General features: G+C 39.1%; 2 protein-coding genes across 2 annotated transcripts in view; one reads left to right on the top strand and one right to left on the bottom strand.

Moving 5' to 3' along the window:
* CFAP47 (cilia and flagella associated protein 47) overlaps positions 1-25,860 on the bottom strand; it is a 402,255-nt gene that overhangs the window by 340,065 nt on the left and 36,330 nt on the right. The window contains exons 4-10 of the mRNA XM_075200313.1: positions 22,614-22,752; positions 19,906-20,131; positions 18,740-18,876; positions 16,998-17,134; positions 16,139-16,374; positions 9,070-9,259; positions 3,796-4,018 (exon numbers count right to left, since the gene is read on the bottom strand). Of these exons, the coding sequence (XP_075056414.1) occupies positions 3,796-4,018; positions 9,070-9,259; positions 16,139-16,374; positions 16,998-17,134; positions 18,740-18,876; positions 19,906-20,131; positions 22,614-22,752 (1,288 nt within the window). The remainder of the gene's footprint in view (positions 1-3,795; positions 4,019-9,069; positions 9,260-16,138; positions 16,375-16,997; positions 17,135-18,739; positions 18,877-19,905; positions 20,132-22,613; positions 22,753-25,860) is intronic.
* Positions 14,708-25,860, top strand: part of AMELX (amelogenin X-linked) — a 198,045-nt gene continuing 186,892 nt past the window's right edge. The window contains exon 1 of the mRNA XM_075200312.1: positions 14,708-14,943. The gene's annotated coding sequence lies outside the window, so the exon portion shown is untranslated. The remainder of the gene's footprint in view (positions 14,944-25,860) is intronic.

Below are 25,860 nucleotides of genomic sequence, written 5' to 3' on the forward strand. Positions count from 1 at the left end.
GGCAGGGAGCACATGGTCATCCATTTTTATACATTATGTTAAGCATTTGTATGACGTTTGTTTTGTTTTAGATGTTTATGTACAGATTTTGAATAGCCATAATATTTCCAGACAGAGGTACTGTAAATCACAATGAATATAAACAAAATTAGCCTTTTACTCCTCTTTCACCAGTGTTAGGTTAGTTAGCTTTTTAACTGTCGAGTGGAATAACAGATTCAGTAGGTATTTTAGTATATTAAAAGAAAGCCCTTCCCCGGTAGCTGATAAAGTAATTAAAATATCATTACTAAAGTCTACTAAATACATCCTAACTTTTATTATTATCTTTGACTTATAAGGCGCCACAAAGGGTCCGCAGCGCCGTACATTACATATACAAAAAACAGAACCAAGACACAACATGATACAAAAATATATACAAACACAGGTGACAGGGTAAAGCAAATCAGATTATATCTGGGACAGATAGTGAAAGGAATGGTAGAAATCAGCGAGAAGAAGGCCGAAGCTTAAGAAAATAGGGAAAACAGGGCTAGCGAAGCAGGCCAAGAGCTACAGAGGGTGAAGGAACAGTAGAAGGAGCACACAAGGAAAGAGGGCCCTGCTCCTGAGAGCTTACATCTTAAAAGGGAAGGGGGAGACACAAATAGGGTGGTACTAACTGAGGGAGAGAGCCAGGACAAGGAAGATAGGAGGAGGACTGATAGACTTGAATAAAGAAATGAGTCTTAAGGGGACGCTTGAAGCCTTTGAGAGTAGATGCTAACCTGATGGAACGTGGAAGATCGTTCCACAGCAGGGGAGCAGCCCGGGCAAAGTCCTGAAGACGAGAGTGAGAGGAGGTGATCAGTGAAGTAGTGAGTCGGCGGTCAGAGGCAGAGCGGAGGGGGCGGGTAGGAGTGTAGGTAGAGATGAGATTGGAGATGTAGGGAGGGGAAGATTGACTAAGCGCTTTAAATGTGATGGTGAGGAGTTTAAATTTAATTCTGTAGGGTATGGGGAGCCAATGTAGTGACTGTTGGAGGAAGACTGCAGATACAGAGCGGCGGGAGAGAAAAAATGAGGCGGGCAGCAGCATTGAGGATAGACTTGAGGGTCAAGGCGAGAATAAGGTAGGCCAGAGAGAAGGAGGTTACAGTAGTTAAGGTGAGAGATAACAAGCAAGTGAACAAGGGTTTTCGTGGCTTCCGTGGTGAGAAAGGGACGTATCTTAGATATATTCCGAAGGTGTTAGTAGCAGGATTTTGAGAGGGACAGAATGTGAGGCTTGAATAAGAGGGAGGAATCAAGGATGACCCCAAGGCATCGGACTTGGGAGACAGAAACAAGGGTAGTGTTATTAACAGAAATAGAGAGGGGGGATGTGGGAGAGTCCTGGCAGGGGGTAAGACTATAAGCACGGTCTTGGAAATATTGAATTTAAGGAAGCGTTGGGACATCCAAGATGAGATGGCTGAGAGACAGGAGGAGACACGAGACAGAAGGGAAGGGGAGAGGTCAGGGGATGAAAGATAAATTTGGGTATCATCAGCATAGAGGTGGTACTGGAGGCCAAAGGAGCGGATAAGGACACCAAGGGAGGAGGTGTAGAGGGAGAAAAGCAGGGGCAGGGGGCCAAGAATGGAGCCTTGAGGAACGCCAACAGGTAGGGGAAGAGGGGGTGATGTAGAATCATGAGTAGAGACTGAGAATGAGCGGTTGATGAGGTAAGAGGAAAACCAGGAGAGGACTGTCTTACATAGGCCTATAGATTCGAGAGTTTGCAAAAGGAGTGCGTGGTCAACGGTATCGAAGGCAGCAGAGAGGTCAAGAAGGATAAGAAGGGAGTAGTAACTTTCCTAAATACATTGGTATTTCATAAGATATCAACAACATCTGAAGAGAAGCATTTCCCTTTCCCATACCTTTGTGATTATCTGGCATATATAGTACAGTTATAAATTATAACTGTACTATATATGCTAAAAAAAAGCTAAAAGCTAAAAAAATGAGTAAAAAGCACCCATGTGCATAAGAGATAATTGATATGTAAAAGGTGTATACTTGAGCAGCATAGTTATCAAGTTTAAAAGTATGCAAATATTCATCATCACTGCATTTTACAGATTTTTACCATTTTAAGACAGTAGATGTCATACTCAGTCACACAAATTCTATTTCCATATAAGTAGACAAGGCTTTTTGACATACCTGTACTGTGCTTTACTGTCACTTAATTTTCTGTCCATGGGAAGCCCTGACAATTATAACGTATAATTGTCAGGGCTTCCCATGGACAGAAAATTAAGCTGAGGGACTGTTAGACTAAGCCCACCAGAAATAAAGATAGATGCATTTGATTTAAACAAGATGTTCACCCTATAAAATATTTAATCACAACCCCTCCTTTCAACTAGCAGAAATATTTAGGATATTCTACATCCCCCTCCATGGGACAATTCTTCCTACAGGAGGAGAATAATTAATTATACATTTGCATAGGGGTGAGTTGTCATTCTGCTAGCTGGAGGAGCAGAGATTGCAATTAAACATATATATATTTAATATTTATTTAATATGGGAGAACATCTCATTTAACAGTTATTTCAAAGAATAAACAGGGATTGCATTGTTTTTGCTAGCGAGAGGTAGGCAGTGATGTAAATGACTATAAGTCATTCAAGCTGGTTTATGCCTACTGGCTAAAGAGTTCCTGACATGAGAGATCTGACAAGCCTAACCTTTCAATACCCTAATTCTGTGCCAGACTTAGGGTAACTTAGGGTAATGCCTCCCCATTGTTCACATTTTCACTGTCAATGAACTGTGAACTTTTTTACGCTACCCAAGAGAACATGTAGGGCTTTCAAGTAAATATGTTTTTAAACTATGGACATTATGGAACAGAATTATATGTATTACTTTATTCTTTTTTTTTCGTTTTGCTGAAACATTTGACATTATTGACAAGTTACAATTTAAATTCAAGCAAGTACTACTTGTACACTAAACTATTCTTTTATCACCATTTACTGCAGATAAAATATCTCTTATTGTGCAATTTATCAAAAACCTCGTAGAGACGGATGAAGCTTACTCATAATTGTCCAGAGCAATAAGGATTAATTTACCACTCCATTAACCATTAAACACTGAAAAAAGTATTTCTTCTTGAAATGGTAATAACTGAACAAGTACCGAACGCCAACATCCTTGTTAAATAGGGTTTCCTTTCCATGTAAAGACAAATTTTTACCGCCTCTGGGTGTTACCACTATTGCTGCTAGTAACTATTTGATGCATAGGACTGAGCGAAACGAAGCCTTATTGTCTGCAAAAACACCAGTGTTCGTCGCCAATAGGGGATTTTGTCATTTTGATAAATTGGCTCTTTAGTCTCTAAGTCTTGTACACATGGACAGTTTTCAGGTGTGCGTGATGTTTTATTACACTTTGTTTAAGAGCTTATGTGAAGGCACTGATGGTTAGGGATCATGTATCCATTGGTGAACATTCCCACTGTACACATAGGAGTTCTCTAGAACGACGCGGTGTTTAGTGAAGAATGCCTAGCGTTTATATAAGTGCTTGAAAGCATAATTTACTACGGATGAGTAAAAATCACCCATGTGCATAAGAGATAATTGATATGTAAAAGGTGTATACTTGAACAGCATAGTTATCAAGTTTAAAAGTATGCAAACATTCATCATCACTGCATTTTACCGCTTTTTACCATTTTAAGACTGTAGATGTCATACGCAGTCACACAAATTCTATTTCCATATAAGTAGAAAAGGCTTTTTGACATACCTGTACTGTGTTTTACGGTCACTAGGTCGTATGCTTGCAGTTCGATCATTTGGAAATGCCACCTGCACATCTTTGTCTACACTACTTGCTTTCTGGTGATCATGTATGTTTGTTTTAGCTGCATTCAAAGTGGCAATTCTTGTGGATCCAATAAAAACTGATGTCTCTTGAGGCGCTGCTTGGACAAACTGTCCAGTGGGGTTAGAAACCAAAGGGGTTATGCCTGTATATAAAAAATAAACATTAGATGTAAAAAGACACGGTGGCTTAGTGGTTAAGACCGCCTCACAGCACTGGGGTCGTGAGTTTGAATCCTGACCATGGCCTTATCTGTGTGGAGTTTGCATGTGCTCCCTGTGTTTGCGTGGGTTTCCTCCGGGTGCTCCGGTTTCCCCCCACACTCCAAAAACATACTGGTAGGTTGATTGGCTTTTATTAAATTGACCTTAATCTCCCTGTGTGTGTGTATATTAGGGAATTTAGACTAAGCTGCAATGGGGCAGGGACTGATGTGAGTTCTCTGTACAGTGCTGCGGAAGTAGTCGTGCTATATAAATAAATGATAATGATGAAGATGAAAAGGCTATTCTACACAGATATAAAAGACAGAAAAGCTAGGATTGTTCTGCCAACTTTCACAAGATAAAAACTTGCAACAATTTCCAAAAGTTCCAACAATTTGCATCAAAACTAAAGTTATTATCTACCATCAAGTAAATGGAATTTATTTTAAACGGCAAACAGTCAAGCTCATTGCTTACAATATTGTCTTAAAACACAAATTATTACATGCCCTTGTTATAATATTGCCCTAACATTATCTGATAAACAAAGTGAGATTTCTAAGTAATTGTCAGTGGATGCAAACACAGTGCCTAAATTAGCATAAAGGATATCTACATCTAAAACTATGCTATGGCAGAATACATAGTTTTATTTATGAAGGTGTGGATCTCGCCCCATTCCTTAGTCTCATGAGAGCAGGTATGGAAAGTTAACAGAGCAACACTGACAACAAGGCTGATTATTTGAAAAAAGAAAGCAATAGTGAAAGAATCCCTGGACCAATGGACAGTTTACAGGACCTGCAGGATCAAGTACAACATTATAACCCAGGAAACTGATCATTGGATATTAGGACTGTGCTGCCATAAGTAACAAAATAGATAACATGTAAAATAATTGAATTAAAAACAACAAAATCACACTCATATTCGATTGAACGTTAATAAAGAATACAAGCACTTTTGGACGCTTCCGATCACATCCATAGGACAGCCAACCCGGGCCAGATATCCAGTACCATTTATACTATGCATTTTGAGAAGATAAATCTCTTCATGTGGCTAATAGCACTCCTGAGGGTAAATGTATCAAGCTGAGAGTTTTCCGGCAGGTTTGAAAAAAATCAGATTTTAGCTATCATTTATTTAGTACATTCTACAAAATGATAGCTAGAATCTGATTGGTTGCTATAGGCAACATCTCCACTTTTTAAACCCGCCGGAAAACTCTCAGCTTGATACATTTACGCCCTGGTATCCAACAATCAACTATATTCCACCTCTGTGGCCAATGAGATTGGAGTGGAAGTAATCGGTGTACAGGATACTTGCATACCTATAATTGCAGCGGCATTTGAGGGTCATTTGGATAAGTGGACTTTATACATGCTTTGTGAAATACTCATTTACACACATTGTGGAATAAACGCTAACTATTTTCTCATATACACTGCTCCAGGTAAATAGAACTATGTTTTCTATCATAACATATTGAAGTCCACCCAAAACTAAATGCTATGACAGGGTTTGATTGGTGGCTACAGATTACAGCATCATTTCATTTGCACCAAATTTCAGAAATTACCTTTTGGCCTCATTAGGAAAGAAGGCAATGAACATACTAAAACAAAATAAAACATATAAAACAAAGTATAATAAACTTGTTTTTTTTTTTGTGAATAGATAAGTCCATGCTAGTGTGATCAAGCCTAGTCTACTATGTTATGTTCTTAGGTTACATTAAAAGACAATTCCTTCATGTTTTAACTTGGTCATTTAAATTCCTTATACCCCAATGACCAAATAGCCTAAGCATATATCTGGTAGGTTCAGTTTACCAGGTATGCCAATAGGTCAATGCAATGGACCCAGGCTGAAATATCTTTGCCTACTTGATATGAGAATCTTATGCCTGGCAGTGCTGTAGCATCAATTACCAAGTACTGCAAGTCTGAATCCTGTAACCTTTAAGAAAGAAAACCCATAAATATCTAGCAGTTATAAAGCTTAATTAGAGAGCAAAGGAGGGGAATAGTATGTGAGAGTTTAATAAAACAAATTTTCATCATTTGTACAAGAAGATTATAATAGGGCATATATGCAAAATGCAAGGGCAGTTTAAACAATGAAAAAGGATTACACAAAAATAGTGGTATTTTACAAAAGAGCTCTTTTTCCCAGAGCATTAAGCAAGAACACGGATTAGCTCATTCATTGTTTAGTTCTCCTGAAATTGTCCTTCACTTCTCATGTCTTTGATGATTGTGTATTCTGTGCAACACTGTCATCAGGGACATATTTAGGAGTGGGGAGGTATGTGGGCTCGTCTATAGCCTGGAGTAATGCCACGGACAGAGTTGTGGCGTTGGGACTATGATGTTGTGGTAGTTTTGGTGGATTGATTGGACCCCTGGGATGATTTATCCTGAACTTTGGGAATGTGAGGGACGACACAATATACTATTAAGGGTTGTATTATAGATTGAACAATTGGGGATCTACATAATATCCTGGACAATTAGGTAGTTGTATTACAATCCAGATGCTTTTGGGGACTAAATTATGTGCAATGAGTTTGAATTATATGCTGGAGAGTTAGGATCTGTAAAACACAATGCAAAATATTATTAATTATTATTACCATTTATTTATATAGCGCCACTAATTCCGCAGTGCAGGTTTTTTTTTGAGTGTGGGAGGAAACCGGAGCACCCGGAGGAAACCCACGCAAACATGGGGAGAACATACAAATGCCTCACAGATAAGACCATGCTTGGGAATTGAACTCATGACCCCAGTGCTGTAAGGCAGCAGTGCTAACCACTTAGCCACCATGCTGCCCCAGTGTCTATTATAAACAGCATGTCTATTTTATGTTCTAATCTGGACAATAAAGGGGTTGAATTCCATTATTGACATTCTGTTAAATGTTGATCAATTCTGGAGACCATTAAATGATCTTCAATTGAACTTTATTATACTATGTACAACTGGGGCTGTATAATAGGCTGGACAAATGGAGCTTAATTATTTTATATGTTATACACTCGTCATTAAATATAATGCCAACCAGTAGGAGAACAGACACAATCCTAACTGTTCACAGAAACAGTCAGCCAGGTGCCACATTTTGTGTTGTGAGCCATCATTGTCTTTATTACCGATTATTTTTATATATTTTGGCAGAATAGTGTTACAGTGGTTAATATTGTTGTCTTGCAGCACTGGGGCCTTCAAATCAATGCCGACTAGGAAGCTATCTCCATGGAGACTATATGTTCTACCAATGTTCACATTGGTTTTCTCTAGCTGCTCTGGTTTCCTCTGGCACACCACAAATATACTATCAGGTTAACTAGCTTACTAAAATGGCTCCAGTGTGTCCATGTATGTGCCTATGGTAGGGAATTCAACTGTAATCTCCACTTGGATGGGGCCTGATATGGATGAATAAACATCTGATTGTAAAGCACTCTGTAATGTGCAGGACATATTTTAAAAAATTATTATAAACAATAAAATAAAAATTCACTGCTTCTAAGTTTCTTCTCTCGAAAAACTTGTGCACGGTGTTAGATTTGGGATATGACTAATGTCCATTTCACAAAATAGAAAGAAAATGGTCAATAAACTATGGTTAGCTGTACTTGCTTGCTTATAAAGATAAGAAGGTCTTACTTTTCCACCCTTTGCTAAAGCAATAAGAGATTAAAAAAACCCTGCATTTAGCGTTTTTTAAGCTGGAGCTGTCTAATGATGCTGCGTTTACATTGCCGTCCCGGGTACATGAACCCGGGATATTGCCGGGTGACAGAGCCTCCCGAGCAGGTTCACACTGAACCTGGGTCTGCCCGGGACTCCCTGGCAACATCACAAGAGGAGCTTTGATTGACTTCTCTTGTGATGTTGATTTTTTTTTTTAACATTCAATAATTTTCACTGAGACCCGAGTTGACCCAGGTTCCAGAGAATTGTTTCAAGCTGAAAGGAACAAAGATTTTTTTTTTTGTAACACGCTTGTAATAATTTTTATGTTTTTTATTTTTAAACGTCATGTGTATTAAAAGATTACAAGATTTGGATCGTTTACAGATGAAGACATACGTTGGTAAGTATTACTGGGGCTGTTTATTTGTAAATAACATTTTGTGGCTGCATACAGGTTTGTGAGTTACTTAAATTATGGATTGGGGCACTACAGGTCACTGCAGGCCCCGATTGCCATGGCATGCTGGAACAAGTGACTGCTGTGGGTATGCTGGTGCTTGTAGTACTTCAAGCACCAGCTTGCCCAGACTGTTAATGGCAGCCTAGGCTTGCTGAGACCTGTAGAGCACCCACTTAAAATGGTTATTTTTTACTACACTCATTTTTATTACCCCACACTCACCACCCAGGGGTGTGGGAAGAGCCCTAGTGCTTTCAGCACTGGGCTGGTTACCCTTGGGGCGGAGGGCTATGTACTTTTTTTGCGGACCCCAACTTTCTAGGAAATACAGCTCTGTGCTGACCAGCCTGGGACTTGTTGCATTAAAATCAGGGGGAGCTCACGATTTTTGTCCCCCCGATTTTGCTACTACTAACACTAGGCTGGCAGCACAAGAGTAAATCAGGTTGGAAGGGGAAGGGGGGCTATGCTGTTTTTTTTAGTTATTTAAACAGTGTAATTGTGTCGGCAGGACCGGCGAGGACCCGCCAGCTACTGCAGGAAATGACAGATACGTATCAAGCAGTGCCCTGTGCAGTACAGCAGAACAGAGTCAAAATACACCTGTCAATAAGTCACGTATCTGGACATCCGGCCTTTCTTGACTACAGGTGTATGCAGAGCTTATCTGTGTGGGGTTTTGCTGCTCCCTGCAGATAATGACTCAGGCCCACTGTGTATACAATAAAAGGCACATTCATACTTACAAGTGATAATATCTCTATAGATGATTCATTAGAATACAGAACAATAGCACTTGAAAAAGAATTTAAAAATACTTACCTGAGTTAATTTTCATGACAATTTTCTTGGTTAAAGGGTTGCAGACCGCTGTAAAAGTGAGCTGTTTTTGATGAAAGGCTTTCATTTTTAAAGGCAGCAAATTATCATCTAATGTGGAACCCAAAATATCTACCACTTGTTTCACTTTAAAGATTCCTACTTGATGTGGTATAAATGAAAACATCACATCCTAGCAAACAAAACGGACAGAGCAATAATATTAGATACAAAAGAGACACTAAAAGGATTGACTGTTTTATTATTCCTGCAAAAATTGCTCTTAAGGAAAATGTCTTCAATTGTAGGGCTTTTAGCTACAGGCAGACATAAATGTTAGCAATCAAACAACAAAAAATAAAACTATAATTCATTGTATTTTCTTGAACTATTATTTCCCTGGAATGTACTTTTAAAACCCAGTTGTAAATCTTACTTCTTACTTTCTAGTTTATGGCAACATGAGAAATTTATAATATTAAAATTCTGAAATATATTTAATTTGTATATTTCAATTCAGATGTAATTATTCACCATAAAATGTTTGAACTATTACATTTTGTTTCACATTTGCCTTTGAAATAATGAATTATGTTGCCTCTTTTTAGAGATTACCTCAATATTTTTCATTCCACGATGATTGTTTAAATTCATTATCTCCTTGGCAAAAAAAGCACTGGAGTCTTACAAAAGCAACTTCCTCTATTTGATAGAGAAAATGTCATGAAATAATTAAAATTTGATGTGCTGTTAATACTGAATAAGGAAACAAAGGGCCTGATTTAAAATGAGGAGCAAATGTTGCAATGCAAGTACCACAAATGCATATTTTGCATGCAGGGAAAATACTGCCTACCTCTGAATATAGCACACAAATACTGGGCAACTTAATTTTTACACTGTGAGTTAGAGTTAAGCTAGGACACTGTCCCTTCCCAACTCAAAATCTGTCCACACATTTTAATTTGCTCCCATGCAACAAAGCTTGGTTTTGCCAATGTGCAAATTTTCATCTTTTCGGTGGGCTTACCTCTCAATCAGGCCCAAAGTTGCTGCTATTATTTTAATATACCTTCTTATAGCCAAAAATATATGGCCCTTTGCTAAGTGGCATTTTAGTGTATCAAAAGTAAAAATGGGTAAAATGTGGTACACAGAGAACATACTATTTATTCCTTTTCCTTGTGACACAATGTGCCTGATTCATTAAGAAAACTAAGGCAAGAAAATAAGTAAGTGTTCTACTGGACAAAACCATGTTATAATGCAAGGGGTGCAAATTAGTTTATTATTTTGCACATAAGATAAACACCTGGCTGTTTTTTTCAGGTAGCACTCAAATAATTGATAGCTTTATTTGTACACTGAAATTTAAAGTTGATCTAGGACATGCCCTACCCCAATTATATAAATAAATCTGCAATCACATTTTAAATTTACCCCCCCCCCCTCCAATGCAATATGGTTTTGCCAAGGTGTGCAAAGTTACTCTTACTTTTTTTTGCTTTCCTTTCCTTAATAAATCAAGCCCAATGTGTCTATTTCTACATGGTTGCGCCCTTTCAGATAGCAGCAACTACAGGGGTACATAACTGTCTCTTATTATAGGAAAAACTGGGTGGATTGGTGCATTTCCTGCTGAATGTAGCATAGCCACAGTAATGCACCTGATTTTGCACTCAAATGGAAGACAATTTTAGGGTTGTGAGGTGGCATATTTTATGAATTACAAGTAGAGGAGAAGGGGCTGCATTCCCAGTATAGTTGGTGTGCCTTTTTAGCCCAAAAATTTATTTTTACTGTAACGGCCCGTCCGCTATCCACTGCCCCAGCTGTTGCCAGGACGTCACTTCCGGTCCAAGCAACCGGGAAGCTCTCTCTCCACTGCCGTCATGTCCGGCAAGCTATCAAACAGCCAGGCGCGCGTGTGCAGTTAGAATAATTGATCAACAAACCTCTGGGAGCTAATTAGTGCAGGGATCAGCCATGCTTCTGATTGGGCAGTAGTACAGTTATGGCCAAAAGTTTTGAGAATGACACAAATATTATTTTTCAAGTCTGCTGCCTCAGTTTTATGATGACAATTTGCATATACTCCAGAATGTCATAAAGAGTGATCAGATGAATTGCAATTAATTTCAAAGTCCCTCTTTGCCATGACAATTGAACTTTATCCCAAAAATAACATTTATGCTGCATTTCAGCCGTGCCACAAAAGGACCAGTTGACATCAGGTCAGTGATTCTCTCGTTAACACAGGTGAGAGTGTAGACAAGGACAAGGCTGGAGATCACTCTGTCATGCTGATTGAGTTAGAATAACAGATATGAAGCTTAAAAATAAGGGTGGTGCTTGAAATCATTGTTCTTCCTCTGCTAACCATGGCTATCTGCAAGGAACCACGTGCAGTCATCATTGCTTTGCACAAAAACACAAAAAGGGTTACACAGGCAAGGATATTGCTGCTAGTAGTACCTAAATCAACCATTTATCAGATCATCAAGAACTTCAAAGAAAGAGGATCAATAGTTGTGAACAAGGTTACAGGGCACCCAAGAACATCGAGCAAGCACCAGAACTGTCTCCTAAAGTTGATTCAGCAGCGGGATCAGGGCACCACCAGTGCAGAGCTTGCTCAGGAATGGCAGCAGGCAGTTGTGAGTGCATCTGCACGAACAGTGAGGCAAAGACTTTTGGTGGATGGTCTGGTGTCAAGAAGGCCAGCAAAGAAGCCACTACTCTCTAGGAAAAACATATGGGACAGACTGATATTCTGCAAAAGGTACAGGGATTGGACTGCTGAGGACTGGGGTAAAGTCATTCTCTCTGATGAATCCCCTTCCGGATTGTTTGGGACATCTAGAAAAACGCATGTCTGGAGAAGGAAATGTGAGCGCTACCATCAGTCCTGTGTCATGCCAACAGTAAAGCATCCTGAGACCAAACATGTGTGGGGCTGCTTCTCAGCCAAGGGAGTGGGCTCACTCGCAATTATGCCTAAGAACACAGCCATGAATAAAGAACGGTACCAAAACATCCTCCAAGAGCAACTTCTCCCAACCATCCAAGAACAGTTTGGTGATGAACAATGCCTTTTCCAGCATGATGGAGCACTTTGTCATAAGGCAAAAGTGATAACTAAGCGGCTCGGGGATCAAAACATCGAAGGTCTGCAGCCTCACTGCCGGTTATAGCTTCTGTTTCCAGTCTGCTGACCTGCTCTGTGCCTTGTTCCTGTCCGTTGTATATTCTGTTGGAGTGCCCGTGTATGATCCCTTGCCTGGATTTGGACCCTGCCTGTGTTTCTTGTGACCCCGACCTCTGGTGTGTTTACCGACCTTCCTGTTTGCCCGTGACCCTTGACCTCGGCTTGGTTTATTGGATTTGCTGTCTGCTGCCGGCCTTTGACCCGTGCCTGGACCTCACTCCGCTTTCCTGGGTTTTCCCCCAGCCGGTACGCACTTCACGACCCTCTGTCAGTCTGCGGCCAAGTCTGTCCCCACCACTAGGGGCTCCAGTGAACACCTGACTGGCAGAGCAGACTCCGGGTTGTGCAGTATCGGCTAGGGGGGTTCCCAACAACGGGAAAGGCGGCTGCTATAGGTGAAGACCTTTACTGCCTGTTCTAGGAGTTTATGTTTGGTGTGCTAGCCGTAACATTTACATGTGCAGTCAGATCAGCCATTAATTTCGATGGGACACCATTTGCAACATCCAGGTGCTTGTGATGAATAAAAATGCATTTATATCTGTAAAATACAATATACAAGCTTAAAATGTAGAAATGCAAATTTACAACGACAATGCCTTTAAAGGCAAAGCTTTATTTATATCTTAAATATGTCACATGATTTTTGTTTGTGCAATCCAATCACAGACCACCATTATGGCAATAGTCAACCAAGTGTCTCCATAGATGCTCTTCAAAAAGAAGAAATGGGGACATGTACCTGTGTGTACACACATGAAGAAGTAGGAACATTTGTTGAAATAATGTGTACTGCTCATCCACACTGTTTTCTGTTTGAGTACCATTTGGGTACTTAACAACACAATAGAAATAAATAATATTTCAATTTTGGCCCAATGATTGTGACATTCTACAAATATAAATAAAAACAATAAATAATATATATAACTATATACATATAATGTTGTCATTATGGTTCTAGAGAGTATGCTAGAATATATGTTTTATATGATAAAGGAGTGGCCCTCTTTTGAGCTATATCACTCTCTGTGCTGTAAGGCACTGAGGGGTATATTTACTAAACTGCAGGTTTGAAAGTGGAGATGTTGCCTATAGCAACCAATCAGATTCTAGCTATCATTTATTTAGTACACTCTACAAAATGACAGCTAGAATCTGATTGGTTGGTATAGGCAAAATCTCCACTTTTTCAAACCCGCAGTTTAGTAAATCTAGCCCCGAGTGTCTTTTTATGCATATATTACTTTATTTATTTTAGGACACTGAGTATTTCTATATCAAGCGGATATTTCCGCACTATTCCTTTTAAGTTGTGCATCTTTAAGGTGCACGTGGTTATAGGTTTTTGAATCTGAATATTGATTATTGTTGTCTCATAACCTTTGTAATTGCTGCTTTTATGATGATTGTTATTCATTATGGGTTTGTGCTATAGCATAATATGAATTTCACCACATCTTCTCAGTGAGATATTATTCAGATAGTCATTGAGATTGAGAATAAATAAGATGTTTGAATCTAACTTACTCTGTATCTCTCATTAATGAGAGTTAATAAACGTCATGAGAGCTAGATGATAACATTTTTCTAAGATTTATGTTGTGTGACGTGTGGCAGGCCTAACAAAATGGCTGCTGAACCTCATGTTGTTGTTTTGTACTTTCATGTGTGTGTTACTTTAAATGCTTATATAAGCAAGCTATTTCACAATGCTTATGTAACGAAGGCCAAACAAGAAACGTCTCCACATATCACATATTTTTGCAAGGGTATTGTTTCTATGCTTACTGCACATGTGCAAGCTCCTTATCAGTAGTATACCAATAAAAAGTCTGAAAAATCATGTTTATATTATGTAGGTGACTTCCAGGACCCTTTCTTGTGGTTAATAAAAGCTAGATAACTGCGACATAACTCCGCTTCTCGCTCTGACCACTGCATGGGTGCCGAGTAGTCTGTTTGTTTGTTTATTTTGTTTGTTTATTTCCAGCTTTACTATGTTTATAATATTCATCACAAAAAAATAAATGATACATTTGTCTGACAGGCTTAGTTTCACGTGTTATTAATTCAATGTAACACTAACCTGTAATTTCCACTGGGAACATAAGAATATACGTTTTTAAGCGTCATTTATTTGTACTCATTGAAGATTTATTATGATTCGGAATTTTTGTGTTAAGTTATACATATTTCAATTAATGATTGTCATTTATCAGTAAGTAAATATTAGCTGTGATTGTAATTAGTCCAGCTACACTGACAGATCAGATGGTTAGTATGTGTGTATACAGCAGTTGTCAAGGCAACAGGCTTGCCAAGCTTTATTTATAGAACCAGCTATTTGCAAATGAACAATGTAATCTGATCTGTGATTGGCTAGCCGGGATCATGTGATCGCTGGCTCATCTTCTAAACAGAGCTCAGAATAAAATGTGATTTTTTTTTTGCCTCTGAAGAAACAGTCAGTAATTCAACAGTGAGCAGAGAAACGCGTCAGAGATGCTGACTTTCTGTTATTGGAGATTTTGCCCGTTCAACCCCAGGGTTTGGCATCCATTGATGGGATTTGAGAAAGTAATCTTAAGGAGTTGAATTGTCTCTGGGATTATTATTCATTACAGCTCTCTCCAGATATTACATTTGAGAAGAATCGAGAAGAATAGGTACTTTATCTGCTTTGAATCTCGTTATACTTGTGCTGTGGTTTGTTCCCATATGTAGAAGGGTTCTTTATACAACTCATATTCCTTCATTGATTGATAAAGGTCTTTTTTTTTCTTTTTCTGTTTGGGTGTAGTTTGATTTCCAGTGTCACTGGGCTAAGTTATCCCACTATAACATTGATATATGTAGCAGACTATATCTAAAATAACTGGTAAATCTGTACAACATATATTCTTATCACTTTGGTGAACATTCTCCGTGAGTTGTATACAAGTTGGGTATGACAGCACAGTGGCTTAATGGTTAGCACTTCTACCTCACAGCACTGGGGTCATGAGTTCAATTCCCGACCATGGCCTTATCTGTGTGGAGTTTGTATGTTCTCCCTGTGCTTGCATGGGTTTCCTCCGGGTGCTCCGATTTCCTCCCACACTCCAAAAAACATACTGGTAGGTTAATTGGCTGCTATAAAAAATAAAAAAATTGACCCTACTCTCCCTCTGTCTGTCCGTCTCTGTCTGTCTGTGTGTGAGTGTGTGTCTATATTAGGGAATTTGGACTGTAAGCTCCAATGGGGCAGGGACTGATGTGAATGAGTTCTCTGTACAGCGCTGCGGAATTAGTGGCGCTATATAAATAAATGATGATGATGATATATGGTTATATGTACTTTGCGGCAGTTGAGTATGGTGTAACGACGTTGTAAACCCTGACACCACATGAGGACACCGAAGATCTCATTGCAGACAGTGGTAATACAGACTGCTTGAAAAAGATACTTAAACCAATAGCAACCGCTGAAGATCCCGGCACACTACAATGACATCAGTTTGAAGGGACACACTATCATTCCTGCTGTTAAGGTGGTAATTTAAGGGGGCGACGGCTGTAGATTGTACCAGGCTCGATAAAGAACATTGTACAAACCGGTTCCCACCTCCCCGCTTCCCTGCACCAGAGCCCAAAGCTTGCTAGTTCTGCCTCTGCACTAGTGACATTTCTTCTTAGCAATAAAGGTTGTTTTATTTTTTGGAATATCTTACATACATCCAAGCATGCAACTGCGGTGCCCAATTAATTAGTAAGTATTAATAAAAAAATCATAAATACATGTTTTACAGATTTGCTATTGATAGCTTTGTCGTGCACAGTAATGTATTGCAACATAACAGATTTAGGTGAATGTTTTTGTACCTGGGAATATCCTGGTTCCAGATTTCCATTAGATGGAGAAATATGAAAGTGGGATATCTTGCGAAAGTTAAACACCACAGGGAGCAACTGAGATTCATTTTTTAGTGAACAGAGAATATCGATCCTTTCACCAATCAAGCATTCCTTAAAGTTGTACACTGGTCCTGGGCTGAATGTTAATGTGACAGGGAATACAGAGGCGGTAACAGCCAATTCCACGTGTCGTTTCTTTTGTCCTGTGTCAAGGATAAGGCAATTCATTACTGTACAATAGCTTACACCCAACGTCTACATATCCTATGCTGCATTTAAGGGTTTTCTGCCTTCAGTTTAGGTAAGAAGTTGGCATATGCCCAAATGCAAATTTTACTATTTAGGCTTCCTTTTGTGTTTTCCAGTCAAGCATGTAGGCAGTGTTGTTTATTTTCACTATCCTATGACACAAAGCTGCTATCTGGATAAAATTATCCATTATATATCCATACAGCAGAGCAGTGCTGTGACATATCCAAAGGTAACGGAAAAGAACAAATCTGTCTGATGATATAAAGGCGTGGATTAAAAACATAAAAAGAAGGAAGGAAGCTAAAACAATGCATGTAGTAAATGTTGCAGGATGGCTTATACAAACCAATGGATTCAAATAACTCGAAGCTGGAACCACTTATAAATGTTACAATACATGGATATTTAGTGTGAAAAAGCTGGAATATTGACCACAACGCCATAATTTCTACTTTTTTGTCAGTTCAAAAAATTACCAATCCTTTACTATGCGTTTACACTCAGGTAGCTGAGAACCAATGAGAATTAAGAGGGCTCAGTTAGTGTTGCTGCAATATCACATGACTATGCCTACCTTTATTACCCACTCTGCTATCTGCACCTAATTGGAGGAATCCATCTTTACTTCCATCTACTGGCTCAAACCTCATAAAGAGCGAATAGTCCTGCTGAGGTGGAATCTCACATGTTCTGATGTCTTCATGAAACTGCCTGAGAGACGTGTGCATATTTTAGTGCAAAACAGTAATAAAATATATTTGAAACAAATATTTTGAAGAACAATTTCAACCTATGCATGAAACAAAAATCAAGGCATCATTTTCAAGATAGACAGTAATGGGATACTTTCACTCAAATCTTTATGATGTATGGTATACATTATATTACAAACAGAAGCATAAATATTGGCACATTTCTGGCCTCATTTAGAATTAGGAGCAAAGCAAAAAAAAAGAAGCAAATCTGCACCTGGACAAACCATGTTGCAATATGCTGGGTGCAGATGCCTTAATTTATTTTTTTGCATGATGGGAAAATATTAGCTGCTTTTGCATGGAGCACACAAATACTGGGCAGCTTTATTTTTTTACTCTGTGATTTAGAGTTGAGCTTGAACACGCCCCTTCCAACTCATTTGCATTATACATGGCATTACCAAGGTGCAAATATGCTCCTTGTGCCAGATTTAAATGGCCGTGAGGTGCCGCTGAAAATGCGGCCAATCTTTGCTCATTTTCTCTTCGCAACTCTATGGGACACGAGGGAAAATGAGCAGAGAATTGAGTAAAAACATTCAGGCGATGTGTCTCCACGGACTGCTCCTGAGGCACATCACGGCACACTGAATTCACCCCTAAATGAGGCCCTTCATTTACAAATAAGTGGAAGCTGGCAACAATACATAATCATTCACAGAACAGTGCCACCCAGTGGTCAAATCGTCCTTCAAAAATTCATGCTTGCCATTAAAACAGATACTTCTGAATGATATTACTATGATACATTCCAAGATGTATTTTTTCTATGTGGCGGTTCCATAGAACCACACAATTCCCAGTGCTTCGAAATATTTTTTTTTTACAACGGCACTTTTATTAAATACAAATCCCACATGGTCTTATCATGGGAAGATCTTATGAGATGACTACACTGACATGTCAGAACCACTATTGACAACCATTAGCACATACATTTCTGGAGTACACACCAGTTAGATTTCTAAAAATACAAAATATAATATATTGTGCATAATAAAGAAGCCAAATATTTCATTGAACATGGAACATTAAAAGTCAGTGTCCTTTACAGAGATGGGAAATGTTATAACTTTAGCATTTCCCAGAATCATGGAAATGTCGTACATCCAGGGGCGTGCTGGGCCGGGGGACAGGGGGGCATCGGCCCCCCCGGGCCGCTCAGAATTTCCGCTTTTAGGGCCAGGGGGTAGGCCGGTCGGCCGCCCCCCGATGCAATTTCTCCGGAATTTTTTCAATGACGCGGCCGCATCCCGTGTAATGAGATGCGGCCGTCTGTGTGCCCCCCTGCCTGCAGTATCCCAGCCGCGCCTGCGTACATCTCACTATTGTTGGGAATAGTAGAATATGAGGAGTATGTTATGGAGGAATACTTTGAGGTTCAGCAAGGGGGATCCAAAAAATGATAGATTAAATTTTATGTGGGAATTGTATTTGAATTTACAAAAGAAGAACAAATATAAACTTCTTCCATTTCTTTCTTTTCCATCCACTTTCTTTTCACTTATTGCACTCCCTTTTAAAGAAAAATTTCAAAAGAAATGAAAGATATTTGACTCACTTGGGACTGAAACAAATAGCGACAGTGGTTTTCTGGAAAGGCAGCAGGACTCCTTGATTGGGGAAGCAGGAAAGTAAATTAGAAACGTCTGTTTCATTTGCCCAGTTTCTGCAATCCATGTCTTGCATACCTGTGCCCTGGAAAAGAATATTAACACAAAGTATGTTTTACAAATACATACAAACATACATACATACATACATACATTGCTGTTGACTTACTGAGGGAAAGCAGGCTTTGATCATAGAGACAATTGATGTTGGCTAATTAATACAATTGCTTGCAAGTGAACTTCCTGACTGTGAGGAAGTTAGAGCGAGGCTGTGGCTGTGGTGGGTGCTGCTACTTGGAGAATTAGTTTGCTTGGAAGAGAACATTGCTGCTCTTTGGGGGTGTTTTAGGTTTGGATTTTGGGTGGAGGCTTGGTTAGGGAGAAAGGTTAGGGTTGGGCGGTGCACAGTTATTTTAGAGCAATTGCCTAGCAATTAATTTCAATTTAATGACCCACGTTTAATTCCATCAAAAAATTGGGAAACCAATCTGTTACAGACTAGGCTTGCATGTGGGGAGAACAGTAATTCATCTGATTTGACAGATTTTGGAAAAAGTAAACACCCCTGTACTGTTTGGGAATTCTGACAAATCACCCAACAGCTACTGTTAGTAGCATTTTGATCTTTCAATAATAACCTATAAAAATATTCCAGGTGCATTGTAATCTGATTCCCCAAATCACATGTGCAGTTATTTTGGTTGTTTCAATCTTGGGTGAAAATTCACAATGTGGTTCACCAAAATGTTCAAACCTGACCAATTAAATTTGTAACTGACTAGGAAATCCATATTACACTGTCTTAAAGCATTTGCTACCCAGAGACACAATATCTGTCTAATTTGATTTTAATGACATTTGGATGTGTGTGGAAAGCTTAAAAAGTAATGTCTGCCCCTAATTGGCTGTAAAACTGTCAGATTAGACAGCACAGGGGAGAAATCTTCATCATGCTCTTCTACAGTTAGCAATACAGTGTTCTGCTTTACTAAAAATGCATTCAAATTATTGTAATATGCAATATACAAGCATATTATCTTATATACCATACATATTCATTATCTCCTTAAGCAAAATAAGTAAACCAATATAATAAAAAACATCTCTAACTTACCATCTCAGCACCAACTGCATTATCATCTAGGACAGACACCCAGCTTACTGCCTCAGGGCTATCATTGTATATCACTGCTTTGTGAATCTTTGATGTTCCAAAATAGACAGCTCCAAATTGAATGCACTTCAGAGGTTTACCAGACAAATCAAGCAATCCTAAGGTTTGGTTGACTATATTTCCTTTAATTTGCAAGAGCATTTCCTCGCGACCTTGTAGTCTAACCCTATAGAAAAGGTGCCTAATAGTAAGTAGCTTTCAAACATAACATGACATTTAAGTACATACATTACGATGCAATCAGTGTATAACAGTGCTTAATGAGGTATTAAACTCTGGTGTACATAACATTTATCACAATGCAGCTGGAAATTGGATAACAACAGGACTTGCATGATCGAAGAGGTCATCCAAAGACAGGATGTGAGTCAATCAATTGACGCTCACCGTAAATCCTGGAATGACCTCTTCAGCCAGATACGTCCCACTCCTGTACAATTCCTATAGCTTAGTGATCATTTTTCAGATATATAGATAAACCAGACTTAAAATCACATGTTACGATGTGCATTCTAATAATTACTAAGTGAAGAATAACTTAAAAAAATGCTTTCCTGCTAAATTACTATGCCAATAAAAATTCAGTTTATTAGGCAGATTTACAAAAGGTGCAAGTGTGTTCAACAACATTCATACAGTTTGTTCTTTTTTTCAGCCATTAAACAAAGCCTTGAGGAACAAAAGGTATGTCCCTAGGCACAAGAATATACAAATAAGTGTGCTAAAGGTGGTTGTAAATAGTTTTATTAATTTGTTTCAATAGCAATGAAGGTTGCAACCTCGTATTAGGTTAAATATGTACACAGTATAAGGATAAGTATAAAACAATCAATACAGAGGAGTGTATATTGCTCCATAAAGCAATATAGGTGCCCTTCAGAGAGCAAAGGGTTTATAAAACAAAGCCTTGCATGTGAATCTTCTAATGCAGCGATTGGCTACTTCATATGACTTATGTGTATTTTGAAGCCGAAGGTGGGATTTTTTACACAACAAAGTTCATTTATATACCATTTTCTTCCTTAACAAACCATTATTAATATAATCAAACCAATTTGCTTCAGTGCATTAAGTAAATATCTCTCAAGATTATAATAAATTATTTGTAATTTTTAAATACATTGTCAATTCTAGAATTCTAAAAAATGTCCTTCTGTCCTCTGTGATAACTGAGCAGTTTTCCAGGAACCAAACAATTATCTCGGCTTCATAAGTGAATCATTATACTTTTTGAAATGTAACACGTGACTTCACAGCTCTGAGTGTGGTACTACAAAGTCCTTTATGTCAGTATACGCAAGACATCTCTGTAACATTGCCTGCCTTCCCAATGTCTTACTAATGGGTATTTTTACTAAACTGCAGTTTTGAAAAAGCGGAGATGTTGCCTATAGGAACCAATCAGATGCTAGCTGTCATTTTGGAGAATGTACTAAATAAATGATAACTAGAATCTGATTGGTTGCTATAGTAATATCTCCACTTTTTCAAACTCGCAGTTTAGTAAACATACATCTAAGTGTCATAGAAAAGATGCTATAGCATCATGTGAATGATCAAACATGTCATATGCTTAAGGTGCATTTCTTGAATGTAAACAACAGTTCACTCACAGAGCCATTCATAGCTGGCATTTTCATTTGTGCAAACATTGCTTTTTCTAATTTGATTGCTATGAATGAGGGGTGGATAAATAGCGCCTGATGCTCAGTTGGGAGCAAAACAAAAAACATGTTACACCTTGGCTAAACCATGTTGTATTGGAGGGGGAAGTAAATTTAAAATGTGGGGACAGATTTATAGTTGGGATAGATCATGATCAACTTTACATCTCAGTGTAAAAATAAAGCTATCATGTATTTGTGTGCCACATGAAAAAGAAGCTAGAATTTTCGTTGCATATAAAAAAATAAATAATAATTTGCACCCCTTGCATGGTAACCGTTTGTACAGAAGGAAAAATCCCTCAGCATCAGGCCCACATACATTCTTGGAATATTTGAACATAGCAAGTGATCAATAGGATATTCATCAAAAGATAATTGACATTTGACCTTTACAAACTAAAAACAAGTACAAACAATATGCATAAATACAGCTATCAAATAAATACTTTGTAAATGCTTGTGAATTCAAATCTAAACAAAGGGGATGCTTTAGAATTGAACTCAAGTACATAGCCGTATCATTATTTTGTGCATCAGGTAAGATTTGTCAGACTGTGCATGAGAACAACTTGCGCCAGTATTTTCAGCTGAACGTATCTGTTGCAATGCCTTGCTTTTTGAGAGGCAGATCAGATGCGTTCATGTGCAAATACAATATAATTAAGCAGGTATCTTGGAAATATGTCCTTTACAAGAGTAAATTCTGCGCCTACACAAGACGGGTGCAGTTTCCAAAATGAGGTTGATATTTGACGCAAATTTGCTTGAGATGCATCTGTATTCCAGAGTTAAGGCTGCACATATCTTAAAACATGTGCAAGTCAAAACACAAACCAGGAAACGTAAGTGTGTAGATGTATATTTGAGCTTAAACATACAGGCAACTTTTATGTCCAGGTCTAAACTCCCCCTTTGTATTTTCTATCTGTTTGCAAAATATTGGAATCCATGTACAAGAATGTACTGTTTTTTTTCACTTACTTAGCAGTTTCTTCAATGATGGTTGGAATATCAGCACAAAGATCCACTTTAATTAATTGCTTTGTTTTTGGCTCCACTACTCCGCTGGTTGGGGATATGGTGATGGGAAGTGTGCCACTGTATTTTATTTTGAAAGTACCTAATGGAATATTAATCAAATAAATATAGTTAAAGTTTGTATTACAAAATTGAGAACTGCAAAAAATAATATATCAAGAAAAAGCATATTTGCACTCATTATGTAGAGTCGGATGCATTTTGTGATGTGGACAACTGAAACAGAGTACTTCCTAAGCCATTGTGTGTATGTAAACCTGATGGAAGTATAGAATATGCAATTGTTAGGTGTATGTGTTAGAACTTAATACAGAAGTGGCATTCTTATTTGTATAAAACCTAAAAATGTAATAAAAACATGTGTTAATATATTATTAGGCCTATGCTATGTACAATTAGGGTAATGTGGCTAGATCCACAGATGAAGATAATGTGTGTAATATATATATATATATATATATATATATATATATATATATATATATATATATATATATTTATTACATACATGCATACATACACACATACTGTCTCACCGGTCGAGACATGGACTCTACAAGACCTCTGAAGGTGTCCTATGGTATCTGGCACCAAGCAGTTAGACTCCATGGCTTGGACGTATTGTTCCAGCACATCGCACAGATGCTCAATCGGACGGAGGTCTGGGGAATTTGGAGGCAAATTCAATATCTTCCACTTTTAGTCATATTCCTCAAACCATTCCTAAACGTTTTTTTCAGTGTGGCAGGGCCCATTATCCTACTAAAAGAGGCCACTGTCATCAAGGAATACCGTTTCCATGAAGGGGTGTACTTGGTCTGCAACGTTTAGGTAGGTGGTAAGTGTCAAAGTAACATCCATATGAATAACAGTAGCAGAACATTGCCCAGAGCATTACACTGCCTCCACTGACTTGCCTTTTTCCCACAGTGCATCGTGGTGTCATCTATTCCCAAGGCAAACGAGGCACGCACAACCAGCTGTCCAAATGATGTAATGCTAGATAGACCAACTCCCTGGCCACCGGCCACTATATAGCATCGGTCACAACTGAGCAACGAAACAGTTAGGTTTAAATAGGGAAAAAGGGGGCACACTAAGCACTCACAGTACGATAGATGTAGTGGATATAAAAGTGTGGTACTAGTGTGTAGTATGTTGGCACAGTGTACCGGTGTAATGATCTGTGGTTGTGTCCTCATAAATGGGATGGTGGGGATACCATAATAGGCATCAATTATAGGAATGATAGAAGCAGTGAGAAAAAAGACGGATGGGTGATGGCAAGTAAATACTAAAATAGATGTAAAGGTAACAAGCAAGATAAATAAATAAATCTTGACTCGGTGACGCCTGCGATCTGGGTATATAATGCCTGGATGCCCTCTGCAGCTGTGGTAACTGTACGAGGTGGAATAGCGCCCGTACAAATGGAGACCAAGTGGTGTGTAGAAGCTCTGTGTTCCCCTGCTGGTGTGTGGGGTATGAGATTATCTTAATGGTGTGTTTACACACAGTTGCTGATTCAATGATGATGAACATTTGATGTGCGATCTCTCGCTGGGGTTCGTGTAAGATCCGAGTGGTGACTCCCTTCCTGGACGTTAGTGGTGTCGATTGATTCGCCCGTCCGTTAGACACAAACTCCTATTGGTCTCCTCGCCTGGGACGCCGTCTGTAGTGGTCGTGCCGGATGTTTCGCGCATGAGCTGGTGGCCGCGCATGCCAGGTATACGGGCTCGGAAAGAAGGTAGAACTATGCATGATGAAATATATTCAAACAAGCTTTATTGCACGCTAATTAAAATGCACTTACAGTGATGTGGGTAAAAAGCAGCCAAACGTAAACATAGAGTCTTAAAGCAGTGTCAATCGCTGGGTGATGTCCGGTATCTCCGACTCCGACACGATTCATCCTATCAAGGACTGTTTCAAGAGTCACAAATCACCTGTAGTAACCTACTATGCCTAGGAAGGTTCTTAACTGCGATTTCTTTACTGGTCTTGGCTAGTATGTGATTGCTTTCACCTTGTCTAGTTGGGGGTTTACTTGCCTCGCCCGACAATGAACACCAACTATTTTGCTTCTCTCATACCTATGGCATACTTTTATGGATTAGCTGTTAATCCTGCAGACAACAATGAATCTAAGATCTCTTCGACTTTGGCCAGATGTGACTTCCAGTCTAGGGTATAGATCACAAAATTAACAGCTGATTAAGCCATGTGGAGATGTAGCAATTTAAACATAGCCCCTTGGAAGATTGCAGGTGTCTCATGCAACCCAAATGGTAAGACTTTATATTGGAAGAGACCATCAAGGGTGCAAAATGCGGTCTTTAGCTTGGCTGAGGAAGTAAGGGGAACTTGCCAATATACCTTGGTAGTAGTCAGATAGTTACTACCAGGTAGATTTTCTACCAGTTCATCCACACGTGTCCAGGGGCGTGATAGCTGCTGCGCATGCTCCGTTTCTTCAGCGCTGTCCTATACAGCAGCCGCGGCGCTGTCTGAGAAGCGTCCACGGTGGTGCTGTATACACTACAGCACCGCCGCGGACGCTTCTTTCACAGCGCCGCGGCTGCTGTATAGGACAGTGCAGCTATAGCAGCCACTTAGTTAGCGCGGGGGGGGGGTTTCTGGAGACTCAGAAACCCCCCCTGCGTGCGCCACTGGTGTCATTGGGTAGGCATTGAACTGAGATACGCTGTTTAGCCGCAAAAAGTCATTGTGGAACTTAATATTCCCATTGGGCTTAGGGACAAGCACAGTGGGTCTGTTCCACTCACTAGTGGATTCCTCAATCACATACAGCTGGATCATGTTCTCAACCTCCTTCACGTCAGCTCTTCTGGCTTCGGGAATGCAGTACGGCTTCTGCTTTACAACAACTCCCAGTGGAGTGACAATGTTCTGCTCAATTAAAGTAGTGTTCCCAGGAATGGAAGAGAAGCTTCAAGGACTTCATACAGACCTTATCAGTGGGTGAAAAGTTTGCTTTCCTGTGTTGGGACCAGGACTAGGACCTTGTCCCCAGGACTGAAAGATCAAACTACAGCACTTTTATCAAAACTTCTCTTACCATTCCTGAGTCTCTTTTACATGTTGTTGTACAATCGGTCCAATCTTTCGTAGCCTTTCATACATTTGGGATACAAATTGCACCTATTTGGCTCCTTGTGGCTTGCTG

Source organism: Mixophyes fleayi, chromosome 2 (genome assembly GCF_038048845.1).
Source record: "Mixophyes fleayi isolate aMixFle1 chromosome 2, aMixFle1.hap1, whole genome shotgun sequence".
In the NCBI taxonomy this organism is placed as follows: Eukaryota; Metazoa; Chordata; class Amphibia; order Anura; family Limnodynastidae; genus Mixophyes; species Mixophyes fleayi.